Source organism: Aulonocara sp. 'chitande type north' Nkhata Bay, linkage group LG7 (assembly GCF_057382095.1).
Source record: "Aulonocara sp. 'chitande type north' Nkhata Bay isolate Kocher_YH1m ecotype deep benthic linkage group LG7, A_spYH_male_GT1.1, whole genome shotgun sequence".
In the NCBI taxonomy this organism is placed as follows: Eukaryota; Metazoa; Chordata; class Actinopteri; order Cichliformes; family Cichlidae; genus Aulonocara; species Aulonocara sp. 'chitande type north' Nkhata Bay.
In genome coordinates, this window is record NC_141350.1 from 13,884,005 (window position 1) to 13,904,314 (window position 20,310).

General features: G+C 39.1%; 1 protein-coding gene across 4 annotated transcripts in view; it reads right to left on the reverse strand.

Moving 5' to 3' along the window:
• Positions 1-20,310, reverse strand: part of megf11 (multiple EGF-like-domains 11) — an 80,452-nt gene that overhangs the window by 42,062 nt on the left and 18,080 nt on the right. For 3 of the 4 annotated variants that reach the window (XM_086298760.1, XM_086298758.1, XM_086298757.1), the window contains exons 3-7: positions 18,623-18,731; positions 17,284-17,385; positions 16,803-16,903; positions 12,516-12,608; positions 12,335-12,355 (exon numbers count right to left, since the gene is read on the reverse strand). In XM_086298760.1, the coding sequence (XP_086154886.1) occupies positions 12,335-12,355; positions 12,516-12,608; positions 16,803-16,903; positions 17,284-17,385; positions 18,623-18,723 (418 nt within the window). In that variant the 5' untranslated portion in view covers positions 18,724-18,731. The remainder of the gene's footprint in view (positions 1-12,334; positions 12,356-12,515; positions 12,609-16,802; positions 16,904-17,283; positions 17,386-18,622; positions 18,732-20,310) is intronic. The other variant, XM_086298761.1, reaches the window with a different exon arrangement.

The following is a 20,310-nucleotide window of genomic DNA, read 5'->3' on the forward strand; positions in this document are numbered from 1 at the left end:
GATTCTTTTTTTTTTTTGCAAGGTTGTTTTAAAATCTACATGACATGAATTATCTATGTCTACACCAGACTGCTCTACTGAAAATAGCAGGTTATAAAAGCAGGTTCTGTTTTTTGCATTGTCAAACAAAAAATTAGCACAAGCACAGCATATCATAATATATAAACAACACAGCATCCTGCAGGCTGCTGCTCTAATGGCAATCCCCTTGGAGCCCCACTACACTGTATATTCAATATCACACACCAGAAAAGCTTTAATTGCACAGTGTATCTGCATTTTTATGTATCATTATATGCCAGTGGGACTGGTATATAACAATATTTTTTAAGTAAATACGTACTTTTATTTCATTATCATTTTAGATTTTAAAGATTTTCTTTAAAGTTACCCTTAAGTAGATACAATGAAATTGCCGGTATTACTTTTGTAAACTAGCACACAGACATTAACAAAAAAAGCAATTTAAGAAAAAATAAAGCTTAAGAAAAAAAACACATTTTGGTTTTACCTTTCAAGGTTATAATAATGATTGTTTTAATTATTGATTAATCTGCTCATTTCTCTGCATTACTAATCTGCCACTGCTCAGGCCAGAAAAAACATGAACCACACATATCCATCACAGCTTCTCAAGAACGTAACCATCAAACTGCTTGTTTTGCATGACCTCTTCCTTATAACTCACTACAATCATGACAGGGTTACTTTAGGCAACAATTATGTAGTTATTCTAATATCAAGATTGTTGACAGTTATTTATCAGCAGCAATCAATGACTATGTCCAGTATCAATCTGAGATGGTATCAAGTGGTTCATTCATAAACTAATGTACTACTTAAGCATACTTGGTGGATGAAAAATACATAAAAGATGAAAGAAAAAATATCTTACTTTTGCTATTTTTTGAAAAATGACAGCAGCGGTTGTGTTTTTATCTCTTAAAAACACCAAAGAATAAGAGAGTAACATTAGTAACATTGGTTACTTAAAGCCACTGAAAAATTCGCTTTAAGACTTAACAAAACCTGCAATCTTAAACATAAATAACCAAAAACTGCAATAGAAATTGAGTTTAATCTTCCTCATCTGGAGAGTGAGCACAACTTTAGATCTGATTTGATTGACGGCAAGTTGACAGCATAAGGGAAACCTCAGACTTCTGTCTCACTACACACGGGTTAAAAAATGCTCAGTAGATCCCGACTCATAGAGGATGCTTACAGGTTAGACCTTACGGAGCTGAAGCTCCTAATACTGGGTATTTATTTCATCTTGCATGTTTTTAATAAAAGGGGTTAAGATAATATTTATGGGTAATATGAGTCACTTTTTATAGATCAACTGAGCTGCAGCTGAGCGTTTCCTAGCAGCAGACACCTCAGGGCAACCAATAATAAAGCACCTGCAGATGGCATAGGCAGCTTTTAATATGCACATTTAAGTTTGCTTTTTTTAAAGCGTATACACAGGAGCGTACTTGATTTGCTGAAGTGTTTTGAAAACAGGTCTCATTATTGGAGAGTATCCTGACAAAGTGATTGGGGAAATCTCAGCTGACCAATCAGCACTAGCAGAATATTATATTCCGTGTATGCAAAATAAAAAATATTAGTAAAGTTTAATTTTAATCCTGATATAAAATTAAAACTACATTAGTAAAAGCTGAAATCAAAATGTAACAGTTTGGTCTAGACATGGGAGTATATTTATTTTATAGTCCAGCCCCATTCATTCAAATTCACTACAGACCGTCTTAAGAGTGCCCTCTAGCCAAATAGTATCCGGTGTCACTTAAGTAAAGAAAGGAACAGACTCTGTTTTTTTCAACTAACTCCACTGAACCTTAAATTAAAATGTAGAGGGGGGAAAAAGCATTGTGTTAAATTGGAAAGATTTGAAGACAGCCAGCCTACTGACAAAATAATTTTTCTGCAGTTTTATTGTCTCGTTCACATTGTTGTGAAGTAAAAACAAGAAACATTAAATACTTGGAAGTCCTGCTAATACTTTTTATTTAGACACGTATATGACTTTGTGGTGCTGTGTGGAAAGGAACCCAGAAATGAATATTGTGCAGAAAACTTGAGAAACTGGAACCATGCAGTTTGAGCAGATTAAAGCTAAACTGGAAATAAAATAAAAATGCAACGAGTTTCATCCTGAGCTGAGAAAACAGGTGTTAAGCCTTGACAGCATTAGCATCTAGGTTTACATGTATCCAAGCTAATACTGTCAAGAAAACACCAGGCATAAAAAATGTTTAAAAAAAAAAGTCAAAGTGTGAATGTCCATCTGTCAATCTGATTATTGAATTCCCTAAAGCTTGAGACACGCGGCAATAACAGCACCGGAACTCATCGACTAACACAGAGAGGTGCGTAAATGCAAATTTTCTGTTGTCTCTGCATTTTTAACCACTCCTCGCCACACAGTGTGAGCAAACAAAACTTGCTAATTGTTCTCTCAAAGCCGTGATTTTATGTGTCTCGGGTGTCACGGCATATGAATATCCCCCCACTGCCCCACTCCACTGTAAACACTTAATATGATTCATCTTAAAGGCGGTCAATCAGTGCGCCTATCCACCTACCAAATGAATCCCAACAATACAGAAACACGTTCGCACATTGAAACACAAGGATAATTGCTTTTTAATGATCTCACATTATGCAAATACTCATCATGTAGCCATCAATCTTGGAGGGAGTTTCTACCTGCCTGACCACCAGTTAATCCGACACACTGACGTATATTATATGAGGAAAGTTATGAGGCAAAGACTTTTATGTACAACTTTGTCAATTTTTTTTAATTGAATGAAATAAATAGCCAAGAGAGAAACCCAGAAAAGTGTTTGTTTTTTTTCATTGCTATTCATCTAAAATGGGCAAAATGTGGCACAGTCATGCATTTAAAACTATATTAGCACTGCATCTTGGGAAATATTTGAATATGCGGAAAACAGGAGGTTGAAAAACCAGAGCAGTGCATTATGCTCAATGAGGTAAAAAGAGTAGCGGCACAGGGTAGATGGATACCTGAAATATGAAAGGACAGAAACAGGAAAACATCTTGAGCCTTTGATTAACACAGAAAAACTGTAGATTAAGAGTTTTTCCTTTCTATTTCCCTCCCCTATTTCTCTCCAGGATAATATGGGCCCTTTGGAGATTTGTCAGGGAAAAAAAAGGAAAATCCAGAATTTCAACTCAAATGAACTGCTGGCTCTGAAAGCAGCGTTGTTATCCCAGTCTCTGAAACTTGCTGGCCCATGAATTATTCTCCCCGATTCTCAAAGTCAAAGTGAAGAGAAAAGTATACAACAGCAACTTAGGGAGTACTGTGTGCGAGTGGCAGAGAGAGAGAGCAGGAGAGAAATACTGTAGTACATTAAAGAAGCAGCAAAGAAATGAATTAAGCCATCTGGGAAGAGCAGGGTCAGCATGGGGCATAAAACCACCCGCATGACATTTATTATAAGAGAAGAAACATAGTTTAAAAATATCTAAAACTAGACAGATTTGCTCATCGGTCAGGTTTTGATTAAAAGTTTTAAGGAATAAACAAATGACACAAGAGAAGGGAAAAAATCTGCCCAAAAGCTTTAAGAGTCAGCAGAAGGAACAGTGATATTGATCCATGGACCTTAACCCTCTTTTTGTTCTGTGGCAGAGGGCGAATTTGTCATTCATACTACAGTATGCCTGTGCCTGAAATGGAAGTGAGTCCCAGAATTATAATACAAGGGAATGTTTAAAGTGTGAAATCACATGGTGTCAAGTTTCTTTGCTAATCTAATTTCTCAGGAGGGACTCATCACTTTGAGGATGCGGGTGCCTGAACCAGTAAGTCAGCATTTTCTGTCTTTTATCCATCTAAACTCAATTGAAAGGTCTTAATGAAGTGCGCAGTACAGGACATGATGGACTCCTATAGGTAGGTGTGCTTTTTTTTTCTAAACATTGTACTGGTTGGTGATGTGTGCTCACCCAATCAGGGCAAAAAGACAATTTTAGTGGCACTGACGACTAATTTTAGATGAGCGTCTGCAGAACACAGATTGGATCATCATGAATACATCCTTGTGTGGGGTAACGATTACATTTCCTCTAAAATTTCCTTTGATCCTTATCATCCAGATGCCCTTTTGTCAGTGGTTAAATCCCAAGCTACATCTCTTTGTTCCAGTTAGTATGCCCTAGCTATGTGATAGCATATCTTTGCGTTTTGTCTGTTTCCTTTTTTCTTTGTGGCAACAGCCATCAATTTAATTGAATTTCTTGGCTTTTAATGTCTGCATTACTCTAATCAGAGAAGAGTAGAGTTGTTTATCTCGACCTTGGTAGAATTAGCAGAGGGTATTTGTGGAGATGTAGAATTAGCAGAGGGTATTTGTGGAGATGTAGAATTAGCAGAGGGTATTTGTGGAGATGTTAATGCACAAACAATTCTGCAAGATTGTAACCTCAGCTTTTATTGATCAACTAGTCCAAGGTGCTTATAGACTTTCCTGACACTGCCATGCACTCAGGAACTGTCTCACACACACACACGCACAAAAAAAAAAATTCTTGCGACAAGCTGCAGTAAACTCACACCAAATATAAACAATAGTTTTATTCTTTTGTCAGCCTTGTTTGTGGGTGGATAATTTTAAGATGCTACCACTGGCTAATTCATCAATCACAGACAGTAGAAAGATAGGGCTTGTACCAAAGTAGGGTCCAGGGAAATTTGCTATCTCACACAAACAACATGCAATATAACCTTCTGAGAGGGTAGCACGGCTGCAGTCGAGGCAGAACACAGCGGAATGCAAAATACAACCCCAAATACCCTAGGGCCCGGAGGCAAATTTGATTAAAAGTTTGTTTTTCTTCACTCTCAACAAACGGAGGAGCTCGTCGATGCGGCACTGACAGTTAATTGGACTTGGCAGGGCCACGAGTTCATTCGTCAGCATTGTGTGGGGCTGGCCTAGGAGGAGCAGGACAATCGATGTCCCTCAGGACGGCCTGTAATCACTGCAACACTCCAATGAAGTCCAGGGTTAAACATCAGGAGATTGCAGGTGCACCAAAGCATCTGAGAAAGACTACTAATATGTTCCCTCTCCCAAAGCAAGGCAAGGACACAGCAACGCAGCACCCAAAGGACTGTGGCGATCCTCAAGCTATTATTCTTATCATAATGATCATGAGTCCAAGGTCCTGAGAGGTGATTGGGGCATCTATTACTAATACTTTGCTAATAAAATGTGATATCTGTATATGCGGTACAAGGCAGAAGATATATGTGAATGTGTGTGGATATGATAATTTACCCTTTATTTGTGCTTTCAACTTAATAACACTGAAGTATATATGTTTATAAACCCCATTAAATCTTGTGAAATTTAGCATATGTACTAAGAATAACTATCTGGGTACTGGGACTGACACAAGAGCTCAGTCTGAGGCGTCACAAAATGAAGCATGGGATATTAAAGCAGAAAGCACATTTCTACTACACAGATGGGAAAGATGAACACAAATAAATCATGGCAAAAAAAAATAAATTCATTCCATGATTCTAGCTGCTTTATTGGGTAAATACGGAGAATTCTCAGCTTACTAACACAAAAACATAAGCAATCATACTAACAATAATCATACTTGAGCTACATTCACAACAGCTGACAGGCATATTCAAACAATAATACGACATCATGACTTTTAGAAGTCAAATCATCATGGCTGATGATACTACTACATACTTACTGGGGGGCAAATGACTACAAACATTTTTTTAAGACCATGAGGAGTCTGGCCTTCTCAGGTTTTTGAAGCCACTGGTCAGAATAGAAAAATAATGACACCGATGGATGGGAGGAGTTTTGTCAATTCTGTAGAGACCTAACAACACAGATCCACAGTGCATTTTGACACCATGTGCAACTGTATCCAATACTCAAATGACTGAAACAAACAACGCATTAGGCCAGAAAAATAAGGGTGACTTATAGGCTGTAACATGATCCTAAAGCTGCTTTGTTCTGCATTAGTATTCAGGAGATATCTTATCTCTCTAAACTGTTATCATAGCATTTCAGCTATTTTAGACACACTGACCTTCTCTTAAGGACAGGAGATAAGGCTTTTTAATGTCCTTATTAAATCAAGCCATCTATACAGGCTCTCAGAGCTGGGTGGTGTGTTCCAGGAGTCCTTAACTCTCTCTCTCTCTTTCTCTCTTACTGACTAATGACAAGCATGAGGGTGATAATGACCCTCGGAACTTCATGTTATGCCATCCTAACCATCACCATGCACCATGAGTATGACATCCACCTGCTTTTTATATGTGAAATACTAAGAATTCATACATGCATCTCTCTCTCTCCTCTCATATATATATATATATGTGTATATATATATATATATGTGTATATATATATATATATATATATATATATATATATATATATATATATATATATATATAATCACAGTATGCAGCAGACATATGGATGTACAACACATCAAACCTTGAAGCAGATGGGTTACAGCAACTGGGTGCCACTCCTGTCAGCTAGAAAAAAACAATTAAGTTGCCTAATCTGGTAAATGTCCTTTATCAATGTCTCATTCAGATGTTAGGGAGAGAATTTGGTGTAAACAACATGACATTATGGATCCATCCTGCCTTGTTTTAAAACTTCAGGCTGGTTATAATGGTGTGGGGAATATGTTCCTGGCACGCTTTGGGTCTCTTAGTACCAACTGAGTATTATTTAAACATCACAGCCAGCCTGAGTATTGTTGCTGTATTTTTTCCGACCATATCCATTCCGTTATGACCACAGTGTACCCATCTTTAGATGGCTGCTTCCAGCCTGCTGATGCGCAATGTCACAAATTTCAGATTATCTGAATAATGTTGAGTTCACTGTTCTCAATTGGCCTCCACACTCATCAGATCTAGACAGATAAGATAAATAGATTCTATCTATCACACGCATACATACAAAGATACATACCTAACCCCCACCACACACACACACACACACACCTACACACACACACATACACACACACGTCAGGCATTCTCCCAAAAGTAATGGAGCAGTGAGCTCTTGGGGAATAATAAATCCTGCTTAATGGGATGGTACAAAAAAATCTTCAGAGGCTGGCAAAGTCAATCTGCATGCTTGGCCAATGAGGCTTGTATGTACAGAAAGTATAAGAGACATGTAAGTGTGTGTGTGTGTGTGTGTGTGTGTGTGTGTGTGTGTGTGTGTGTGTGTGTGTGTGTGTGTGTGTGTGTGTGTGTGTGTGTGTGTGTGTAAAAGATTATGATTATTGTACTCAGTGAGAACATTTTTCAGTAATGAATATTTAATTCATTTTGGATGTGTGCACGTGTGTGTGTGTGTGTGTGCTTGTCAGGTTGTAGCCAAGAATGCTGTCAGCTGTGGTGTGTGCGCCACATTTCATTTGATGGACTCAATATCAGTCAGTTGAAGTCTCTGCACAGTGATTTACACTACACATAAGTCACACGAGTCAGTGTGAGGCATGCAGGGAAAGATCTGAGAGGCGTGCTGTCTGAAGCATGTCCTGAAACATCTCTTTCAGAGCCCGAGCAGCGGCATCCACATGGTTTAATCTTTTCTGTTTAACAGTCACCACTGGGTTTTAAAATTGCACACAACCAACTCGAATTACTAAAGTTAGCATGCAAAGTCCTTCTTAAGTTCTAAATAGCAAGTAATGGACTATTAGTGAAATAAAAAGTTTAACAATTTGTGCTCACTATTTCAACTGTCCAAGACTATAGTTATATATTAAGTTGTTAGAGTTTTGCTTTTGAATGCAAGGCACTACAAATTTTTCCTAACTGCACCCAAATAGTAAACAGAATGACAAGATATATATATCAAAGTTAAGATCATGTGGACCTTTATTGTTAACTGCACAAATTAAATAGGAAGTCGCCCACATTACCTGTTCCACAAAAAATTTCACAATGCCCCCAAGTGGCAGTGTGAAGCTACAACATGTATATGCAGGCCTACAAAGCTGTGTGTGGAACATATATACATAGAGACTACCAGCACGCTACCATGTCGGGACCTTAAGCACAGCTTTTGCATACTTGGCAGTACACAAAATGGCTCCACCATCCACAGGGAACCCGGAGTCATTCACAAAAACAAACCTCTGCGAGCACAGTAGGCCTCAACTGCACTGATGCAAGCACACACTTGCACAGCGGCACGAGGCTCTATAGATCGGTCCGTCTTCTGTCCCCTTGAGAAAAACTGTTGCCTGGGCGCTTTGATCTATCAAAATGAATGAGGCAGTTGGCATCGACTGAAATAAGCAGCAAGGAACCCACTTCAGAATGATAGAGTTAGAATATTTATAGTTCTCCAAAAATGCCTCTTTACATGCTTGTATAATGAGGAATTCAATCGATGTGGACGTCTTTTTAAAAACACGATTCACTTTTTTTGCTTGCTGTTGTTGACGTGCAGCCGTCATCTCAAAGAAAAGTGACTTGTTGAAACACACATGCTCACAAACAAACGTTCAACACTCTGTCTCTAAGATTAATGAAGGGAGAAGTTTCGGGAGCAAAGTAAGGTGACATTTGGAGTGATGTGTCAAGTGAGAGTGAATCTCTGTGTGCTATGCCGATGTTCAATGTAATTCAGTCCCTTGGTCTTTGACAGCAATGCATATCAATGTCCTGCTGCTGTGGGATTGGAGAGAAACCATCTGGCTTAGATGCTCTTCTGAGAATAATGTGTAAATACTGTCGACGTGTGCCAGAGGGAGTCCTCGTGAGAGTGTTTTTCAAGTCAAAATGAAGTTTAACAGCTTCTGGTCTGTTGGTCTTAGTCGGGCTACTCTTTCGTTTTACATCTACAGTTGTTGGGGCAAAACAAGCTAACAAAGCTAAAAGCACAAATCATTTAATTCTGTTTGAGCCACATTACTGTGATTGCAATCCCAAATTCCTAAATCCAATAAAAACAAATCATTGATTTAAATCCATAAAAATGGACCGTTTTAGTGGTCAATTAGCATTTGTAACATCTGATCTGGTGCAGCATAGCATAAAAAAGCCATTCATCAGCCACATTTATCAATTAACCATGTGTATAGCACACACAGCAATAGCTGCTTTGCCATCTGAATACATGAGGGAGGAATATGTTACCTCATGGGCCACGGCTGACCAAACACATTAGATTTGGCTGTTAAGTGTGATAGATTTCTTTTTAGAATGCAAGGGAAGCTTTGCGGTTAACAAACCTGAACTACTTCTTGGACTTTCCAGATACTTATATCGGTGGCATTGATTCTTAGAAGCTCTGCACAAGTGGGCGTACATTTTCCACCACGATAGGGGAAAGAAATCTCCAAGAAGGCTGAGGAAAGAAACATTAAAAGCTTCATATGCACATTTCTTCTCCCCGAGCACCAGGAACATATCATTATCTGACTGAATCACATGACATCAATGATAGTGCTTCATTGCACCTAATATTTTACAAGCGATGGCAGTCACGGGTAAATATACCTTACGACATCTATCTTGATCATTCTTTTTATTTGAAAGCTGTTATTACTGTAGCAAACAGTGACCCGGTGTGACAGACTCATCAAGAGGGATTAAATCACAAGAGCTGAAAAATACACGGAAATAAAGGAGGGGAGAAAAAAAAAGGACCAGGTCATTTCTCTGCAACTTCACGAAGAGTCTACTGCTAAACCCAAGAAACTCATAAGAGTCTCTAAAAAACTTTATATAGATTTTATTCAATAAACTGATAATACTCTACAAAGATTTGATTTCCCGTTTTATCTCATACTGTGTGCTTCTTTTTTTACGCTAACATCTAGTATATTTGCTGCAAACTACAACCAATAACAGCAGTAGCATACATCAGAAATCTAAAATGACTAAAGACATACTGTTCGGTCCCATGAGCAGAGCTCCATCTATCTGAATTGCCATTGCAAAAGTAAATAAATAAATAAATCTGCTGCTGTCCCTGCTTTATTGAACCTAATATTTTTTGTCCATTTTTTTTATTTACATGGTGGAATTCCTATTGTGAACATTGTTATTTCTCCAAGACAAACCCTACTGACAAAACAAAGTATACACAGTGGTACAGAGAGGACAAATAGATGCATTTCAATATGAAAAGAAGAGAAAGCAAAAGAACAGACAAAACAAGCACAACATTGGGGGGGAAAACGGACAAAAGCAAACATTAACAGGTACAGGGCACTCTTTCAATGCCCTAAACTGTTAAATTAAAAAATAAACAACTGATTCATGACAAGTGATTAGGAGAACATTTTCAAGACCACGTTCCACAAACACAATGTGCAGGCATTAGAGCAATCACACTAACCAACAGCGGCAATTAATCATTCATCACTCTGGGAAAACAAAGCCTCCCCTCAAAATACTCAAAATCCACACATGACAGAAAGCAAGCATCACTCATTTGCTTTTTGTGGTCCACATCTACCAGTGTGTCCTTGAGATGAGTCTGAGACACCCCGGGACTCGAGGCAGGTCACAGGGCAGGTCTGGTCTCAGTGGGAATATAGCTTCAGGCCGAGAAAAAGGATGAAATGTTTTCTGGCTACAGCAGGTGGACAACAGCAGGCGAAAACAAAAAAACAAACCAAAAAAACCCAAAAGAAACCAGGCTAGATCTCTCTTCAGCCTTCACCACCACTCCCAGCACAATTTACTGACTTTCTCCCACCTTATCGCCTTCCCTTTTCTGGCAACAAACAGTGCAACTCTTTATTTCCACCACCTGACCCATATACAAAACTGTTTCCTGGTGGGTGCTGCTCCAGAAACAAAGTCCAAGCCTTTGATCCAGCTCCAGATCATTGGCTGAAAGGCTGTCACTTCAGCTTTAGACCGCACAGCATCCCACGGCAGCTCTTCATCTCCAAGCCTGGACGGCACACTTTTTCTTTTTTTTATTTTAATCACATTCACAAATCCTTTGTCATATGATGAGCTCATTTTGCCTTCTCACCAGCTATGGAATTGGCTTTTATGTGAACACAAACACCTCAAGTCAAACATAATAGTGGTAAAATAAACAGCAAATAAAGCATGACATTGATTGTGTTGGAGCTGATTTGGTGTTAATGTGTGTATTTCAGCCCACTTGTGCCATAATATGAAGCCTGCATCCATTTGCATAAAGACTTTTACCTAACCGCCTCATCTGTCTGTGCTGAGCGAATGCAGAATTTACAGTGAAAGACAAAAAAAAAACCATGCTGCACCATTTACACGAAGGAAAAAGAGGGCAGATTTAATTTAAAAATTGGCACACATTCCTTATTTCGACAGATGAAAGCTCGTAAATGAAAAAACCTGGAATCATGCCTGGTATGGAAATCTAAAGTTATGAATAATGCCTCTGTCTCAATCATCAAGTCTGTTTTAACAAGGTGGATTAGCCAAGCGCCTGCAGGCTCAAACGCACACACGGCTGCACTCCTAACCAACTAAGAGTGGGACAAGAGTCCCCGAGGGCCCTGAACCTCACACATCCTCCCTGTTGGACCCTCACCAGTCTGTAGGAGTGAGCAGCAGCAGCAGCAAACAGCTCAGGCTTGTCATTTATGCCCATGAATCCACCTCCGATAGGCCACTGCTGCTGCGCAGGCAGCTGATTTACACACAGTTGCTAATCAGCGAATGGCTCTCCTGCTAATGAAAACTCATAGATCTATACAATAGCACTACTGATTTGATTTTATCTGCCATAACTCATTCCTAAATATGCAACGGTTAAATGCAACTGGGAGTGGAGAGTTGAAGTTAAGAATTAGAGGTCAGAAATGTTGATGCAGGAAATGGTGATATGTTGCCATGGCTATTGCTATATTTGCCCTAAGTATAAAAGGCCTTCTGTATCTACATTTCTCTGCTGGCATACATTTCACAAAGGAGAAAATAGACTCTTCCCTCCTGCCTGGCCTCAGTGACACTCCAGCATTTAGTTGATTGCAGGATGAATATGTCTAACTCCACCCTCCCATCCAGCTCTGGGTGCTGAGGAAACCCCAGTAAATAGAAGACCAATACAATGGCTTGTTTCAGCTTGGCACTGATTCATCATCGCACTGAACAAGCCACGGGCATCAGTCTAATCATGATTAAGACCATAACAGAGAGTTTGGTAGACACGGGGGGAGGGGGGGGGGAATGCAACCATCCATCCATCCGCTATATTCATCAGGCAAATCACTTCCACTTCCAGCAAATGAAAATGAATTCATTGTAACTTACCTGTTCCATTGGCTGTGCTTGCTAAGAAGAGAGGATACAAAGCTGAGCAGCTTTGAGGTAGATGGGCATTGTGGCAAAACACACTGAGAGCAAAGTCTTATGGACTAACTGGCTGTGAAGCCATTTAGAAATAAATGGGTCTAAATGGTTAACTGGAAAATTAAAAGAAAAGTGCCCTCACCACTGGAGCAGTCCAGTCCTCCCCATCCGGGCTCACACTGGCATGTATCGGGAGACACGCAGCGACCGTGGACACACTCCTCTGTGCACAGAGCTAAAATAGACAAAGACATTTCCTCATCAGCACAGTTTATAATTGCATTGGAACACACACACACACACACACACACACACACACACACACACACACACACACACACACACACACACACACACACACACACACACAGAGTGTAAACCGTCATTAAAGCACTAATAAACAGCATAATGAAAAGCACCAAGATAACAGCTGAAAGAAAATGGCCCATAAAACTGAACACTCAATATCTCCTGAATACCATCAAAGGACTGAATCTTAGCTCTGGCGCTCATATTTAACATCCATCTCAGCTACTTGACAACAGGCTAAACAATTCGTTAGCAGCCAAAGTCCTTGGTCAACACTTGGTTTATCATGTAGCTTTACTTTCCACAATGACTCGCTATCGGCAGGTCGAGGCATGACGGAACAAGCTGTAAATCCTCCCTAATTTGATCAGCCAGTGCTTTGTCATATAGTGATGCTTTAATGTAGCAGGTCCAGGCACTGCAGTGTTTACTAAGTATGCAGTTTTCTTGATCATTCATATTGAACAACACAGCGCCCAATTGATTGGGCTGGCATTAGTATTCTTGCAAGTGTGTTCACAAGAGTTGGATTTTTTTTTTCTTTGAGCTGGAAAATAAAGTGACCCATGTGGATTTATTTTTTCCACAGTGTTTCAAAGTAAGAAGGAAAAGGATGACAAAAATAGGTACTTAGCATTAATAACTATATGGCAGCCAAGGTCATCTGGCCAACGGGGTTAAGACAGACAGGCTCTTATCTGAGGAAGGAAACACGACGAGAGAGAAACTCCGCCTGATGGGAATCAGCAGTCCTCTAACATGGCCTGTGGAGGGATAATACGCAATCCAAGGGCGGCAGAGCAGACAGTCCATGCCCTTAACTGATCAGAGCTCATCCAACACTCCAAGTTCTGCTTCTTTTGTTCCTTATTTTTTTGTGATGTGGTCAAAAGTGAAAAAGGGACAGGGGATAGCATCTAGCAGTTTTTTTTCTTAACAATATAAGTCCTGTGTTCAACACTATGGCACCCATGCTGCAGGCACAGAGGTCAGGAGGAGCTGGCTGCAGGCCTGAACAGTGCCGCTATAGATTATCACTCAGTCAGGCTTCGATTAAGCTCCACCACCAACTCAAAAGATGCAGCAGGAAAGGAGAAATAGGAGTGAACGCCAGACAGCAACAAGCTGGCGCTAATCGCAGAAATGCTCCCACGGCAAAAATGGTAAACCAGAGATTGAAAGATAATTCAGGGCAGATTTTCTGAACATCACTCTGGCAGAGAACTGTCTAATTACAGTAAGCCAGCAAAAAGAAAAGGGGGAAGAGCTTCAACATTTGTGCTGACGAAGGTAGTGAGATCGACTACCTGTAATCAATGGGCCCACAGTATGCAGAGTATTCAAAGAGAAGAGGAGACGAATTCAATGTCACCACGATGAGTTGATTTCGTTTAGTTTCAATCAGCAAATTCTGATCAGCGAGAACAGGGAAATGCAAATGTGTCACATCCTTTAGAAAAAAAAAGAAATATGGAAATGAAGTTTTGAATATGGGAGAAAGGATAAAGCGCACCCTTCTCCTGAGATCTGAACCGGTGTACTGAAGGGATGGCATAATAAAGTAGGAGGTAGGTCTTTCATTTTAATTGAAATTCATGAATCACTCTGCCTAACTCATGTCTAAGGAATCTGTTGGAAAATTGAGTCTTTCATCTAGATAAAAGGCTAATCTAACTCATTATGCAGAGGTGTTATCAGGACGGGGAACAATGGAGCTAATTGGTGATTGTCATGCAGTGTTAATAAATTTAATATTTTTACCCAGGAAAACCGCAATCTTTTAAAATGTTGGATATTATAAATCTTTACTGTCCCTTCCTGTTGTGGAAAGCTTTCCTGCAGTAACCAAAAGGAAAAAAAGGGTCTACCAGTGCCATTTTTTTGCCAGTGTTTATGATTCTTGTAGTCGTAGTGCTTTGTAGTGGAAAACGCTTGAAACGAGGTGATGCAGCTGATGGTTGAATCATTCTAAGACAGATGCCAGCAGAACCTATCAAACAACTTCCTGCATAACTTCTTTTCCGGGCCTCTGTCTAGCACAGAGACGATTTATTTTAAAACTGTCTTTGAAACATTAAAAAAATGCAACAAAGCCAAAAATGAAAAAGAAATCACAGGCACACGATCCCTTTCTGGAGCCAAATCTCATCATCTTACTGATGGTGAAAGCTCAAATGTGAAACTTATCAAAACCCGACTAATTCTGCAGCGAAGGTCTTTTTTAAAATGGACAGGCAAGAGTCACGCAGGAGTCATCTGGCCTAAATGTTTTGCGAAAAGAGAGACTCAGAGCCCCGCAGAGCCTGTCAGCCTCAGAAGATATTACGAGCTGTTGTCATTAGTGAGCTCATCTTGCTTCCTTTGCACAACTGTAATAATCATGCTTATTAGGTGGGAAATGAGTTCCTCACATCCTCTACATAGACTAGTTACATATTAAGCTAATGACTTACGACAGATCAAAGGTCACAGAAATAATAAACACCTCTCATTGGAAATTTCAAGCACTAATTAGAAAAAAGCAGATCAAAGTTCAGCGTATCACAGAGCGCCTTGACAAAATGTTAAAAAAATAAAAATCACTTCTTACAGACAAAACGAAACACAACAACAAACAAAGAAAAGGCATCTTTCAAGAGTGTCGGAAGCATTAGCATTTTGTGTGTTTCTGTAATGCTTGCTCCACATCCCCAAATTCATTAACTGCCTCTCACTGGAGCTAATGTGAGTGCTGATGTGGTGCCATATGACAAAAAAAAAGAAAGGAGGCAGGATTAAAAGGCAAACCCTCTTGAAGCTTTTCTGACTCTTAATGAAACAGACTTCATGGGGAAAAGCTACACTAAACTAACAATACACAAGGGAGGGATATTTTACATTCAGTAAACAATAAAATGTCTCGAAATAGATGACTTGAGTTAATTTTGGTTCGATTTCCTCTATAATGCTCCCTTTTGTCACTGCATGCAAAACAGCTTGGGGAGTACAAATCTCTTAATCCTAGTAGTGAGAGTGCTAGGATTAAAAGAGAGCAGTCTGCAAAGCCAGCAAAAAGCAAAAACTGCCCTCTTGGCCCCTATCAACTCAATCTCCTCTATTCACCTGACACAGGCCGCAATGGCCTGATACTGTATTATACAAAAAAATAAAGCACGCTTATTGATAAAGACGAGCCAAATTCAAGAGGCGGCATCGCAGTTAGCAGATTCACCTTGTTAACACCCTGAAAAGACTATTAATGAACAAATGTCTCTGTTGTCAGTTAAATGGTTAATGAATACATTATTGATCAGTCTGCTCCTCACTTCTCCAGACTCCCATATAATCACACGGGGTCTCACTCTTTGTTGGCTGACTTCCTGGGGAGCTGTTACCCCGAGGCTAGGAAAGCTTAGACAAGGACAAGCTCAGCTGTGGTCAAAGAGCACACGGTGGGGTTACTATATCAGAAGCTAGCTTATGTTGCAAAAGATGATGAAAACTATTATTGAAGACCAATTTTAATTAAATTCTTTTTTAAGGCAAATGAAATATTCAGTGAGGTCAGCGTAACAAATACTGTGAACAGCTTGCAAAAGTGTTCAGTTGAATGCGTGCGAGTGAAATTATACATTGAAGCTATTGAATTGACAGTGAATGACTGTTTTAAGCGCACTGTTACAACCTAATTTTCAAGGCCCTTGCTCTTTTAAGTTATTGAAGTCTGTTGTGGTTTTATGGTGGGTGCTATACATCCTTGGTCTGTAACCAGTATGCTCTCGGCTCGTTAATTTTTCTCATTGTTATACAACTTCAATTAAGCTACTCTAACAGAAAGAGCAAAGCAGGGAGCAGACCATGTTGTAAAACAGTGAGTGACCTTATTAAATCATGCTCAGTCATTTTAAATTGACTTAATCCGCATATTATACATGGTGGCACGCTAGCAAAGAAGGCAAGAGTGGACTGCTATTGAGGGATCAGACAGGAGACTTGGGCAGCAGCGGCGAAGTTGCGTCTTTACTTGCAAGCCACTCAGACTAAAAATCAATCCTAATATTTTATTTTCTTAAAATCTCCTGCAGATACAACCTGAAATGTCGTGAGCAAAGACTTAGGAATTAAAAAAAGGTGCACTCACGAACACACAAGTCTCCGCTTTCAAAGTAACCAGGGCAACACTGCGAGCGGCGCCTATACATGGTCCTCACTCCCCGCCGGTAAGCTGTCTTATAGCTGATCCTGAAAAAGCAGACACACAGGGACAGCTACGTGAGGTAAAGAGTGATCCTTTCTGAAGGACAGGAAACAAACAAACTCGAAACAGTAACTTAATGTTTTGTTGTTATTTGTCATTTTATCAAAGTACGCACAGAAAAATCATTCTTAAGTGGAATTTTACCCCCAAATAAAAATCCGCTTGTAGGAGGTCTCTGTTTACTCATTTAGTTGATGGAGCTATCAACCTTGATGAAGCAATTAAAACATAACGTCTTCAAAACAACACAATTACAGTCACTGGCATCCTCTGGGGGTACAGTAAAGGTCGTGCTACTTATAACAAAAACAAAAAAACAAGTAAAATATAATAAGGAAACAAATTCTGAGACCTACAAACTCACCTGTGCTTTGTGCATTTAAACCAGTTGAGGATGTCTGTGCATCTAGTGTAATAGATCTGGTCGAATGGGTGAGCATAGGATTCCTGGACAGTCACCGCATAGCTGAAAGACAAATGTTTAAGGACACCAGTTGCAGAAAAAAGGACTGTACCATACTTTCTTGTACTCTGGCTTATTATTTCTACCCCTTTAAATTGTGGTAGAGATTTAAAATGTATTCTCCTCTAAATTTTAGATTCGGATGCTGTGCTCTTTACTTTTTACATTTATTTGACTCCTAGAATTTTCAGCATGGTTTCTGTTTAAGATCTTAAATGTAAACAAGCGCCTGTTAAAATCTTGAAATGCCGGTCCTATAGTCTCCAATAATTTTGGCTTTCAGTCCCTGCCACAGGCACAAAGAAAAGCAGCCATTAGTCTCGGCTTCTTGTCATCTATTAAATGTCTGAGTGTTGTAATAAGCTCTACCTAGGAGAAATTTACCCTTTGAATTTTTTACATGGTTTGACTTAAATAACAATTTTAGAAAAAAATGGTGAAAGGTGGCATTATTTAAAAAATATTAGAGGGAAGTCAAACATTTTAAATATTTGAGCAGCCAAACTTTGTTTATTTTTCTTTTTTGTGAATCATCACAAAAAAATCATTTTTTAAATCACTTAGACCTAACCCTACCCTAACCCTATTAAACTGGGTCAGGTTTTACCAGCTATAGCAATAAAATGCTAGTTATTAAGAATCAGAAAGTCACTGATCCCATTTTCAACACAGTGTCGTTTTCCTGCATAGTGAAGCTTTGACTTTAAAATAAAGGGTATGAAAACGCTAAAAAATAGTTGATATTTATGATATATGGTCTGCGGATATTGGAGGACCTAAAAGCCATAACCATACTGCCCACTTAGGGAATCCATTTCGATGCCAACAAGGTGGAACCACAAAGTACCCTCACCTTGGTCAGGCAATAATCCAGATAATATATCTTCACAGCTTTCTTTCCTCCCCTTTGCACCACAGACAGAAATTATTCCTGCTTATTTCTCATAAGTGACACTGCCCAGCAAAGCTAATAATTATTCAGGCTCTGTGGCATTCGCGATTGATTGGGATGAGAGTACACTGATCAATCTGCCTGTGTATTTCATTTGAAGCAGCAGCACCTCCCATCTCTCCGAGCTTGGCAACTTGAGCCGCTGTGAGATCAATACTGCTGTATGGACTTTGACAATAGATCAGAACTTTGGTTAAGAGAAGATATACTGAAAAAGTTTCAGAAGTGACAACGTCACTCATACGAATCAGCGTTTTCAGACGATTAAATACAAGGGAATGTGCTTACCTCTCCCAGTGGCTGCAGACATTGGGGTCATCTGGGTTGAGACTCAACGCACTGGTGGTGAGCGCAAGGAGCGAGGCCAGCAGAGGAACTGATGACCCCATCCTTCACTCTAAGAAGGAAACAGGGAGGAAATGTAGACAGTTGGGTGGTAGATGATAATTTCATTACATTTAAAGGAATAGTTTGACCTTTTAAAAACTGGCTTATTTTATTCCTGAGAGGTTTATCACATTAAGCTTCATTTGCTTGTTTGTATGTTAATGTGTTTTGTGTATAACAAGCTGCTTGAAGCTAATTGCCCCTAGTGGGATTAATAAACTTGTTTGTATTATATTGTGCCAGTTTGTTCGGTAAGCCTGATGTAATTGCAATTTCCAGGTTCAAATGCTTTTGATGACAAACACAAGCGTAAACTCTCCAATTGATTCATCAATACTCTGAATACTCCAGTATTGTGATTGTCTAGCAGTTATCTCAGGTGGAATAATCAAGGGTACAATATAAGCATCAAAAAATAACAGTATTTAGAGGTTGGGAATCAAAAGGTTAGCAATAGGCTGTGCAGTTGGTCTGTAGGTTTTTGGACAATGACACCAGGTTTAATGTTGAGCTCGATCACAGCTGTTCAGACCTTTCTATTTGTAAGTGTCCTCACTTTTTGGGACTCTTGTTTTATAATGGTAGACATTAGAGATGCATGAGTGGCGACACAAAGTTCCCCAAAGTAAACCATGGGGGATAACTGTGAAAAAGTTTTTATATCAAACAACCTAATCAGACACTTAAATCACCCTCACCCAGATTAACATGGACATAGCTAACAAAGGGAAAGAGCACCGAGGCAGCTGCAAGTCAGCAGCCTCGGTATTAGCAAAATGATCAAAGAAGTTATGAGGAAAATGATGGATGAAAAAAAAGAAAAAAGGGTTGGTGTCTGGTGAATTTAAACAAATTGGAAAAATATGTAAGTGCAATTTGTTTTGTTATACAAACTTGTTGCACCTGCTTTTGTTTGAGGTAAAAATATATCAGGTGAATATTCGTGTACAACAACTCACGTTGACTTAATTATTTATACCTTTTTTCAGTAGCAGAGAATTGTTTTGGAAATTGTTTAAAGAAGAGAAGATTCTGTTTCTTTCTGTAGCTTTGGGGAAAATGTAAAGTTTAATAATTTATTTTATTATGTGAATAATATTTTACACTGAAGAAAAGTCGTTTTTTTTGTTTGTATATGCTCTCATTTGTCATTCTTAGAAAAAAAATTGCAATTGGCAAAAAGTCAGTATAAGCATGTAAAAAAATAAATAAATCAGAAATTTCAATCAAAAACGTACAACTGGTGAATCTCTACTGCATATGGATGGTTACCATGGATATGGCTATTGACTAAATATACAATATATCTGGGATACTATTGTTTTGTGGGACTTGAAGTTTGACTTAACTGGACTATTTAACTCTCAAATACACCATAGCACTTTGTCCTCTGAGGTACTTAAAAGGACACGAAACCTAAATTTTTAAATATCATTATTTTTTCAAACCCTTTAGTGGTAACTCTGCCATAGAGTAAGACTCAACTGTGCTAAGCTAAGCTGACCAGCCGTTAGCTATAGTCCCCATATAGTGGTGCATTTTCTTAGTTTATTTCCCATAAAAAACACACCAAACTATTTTATTTAAGT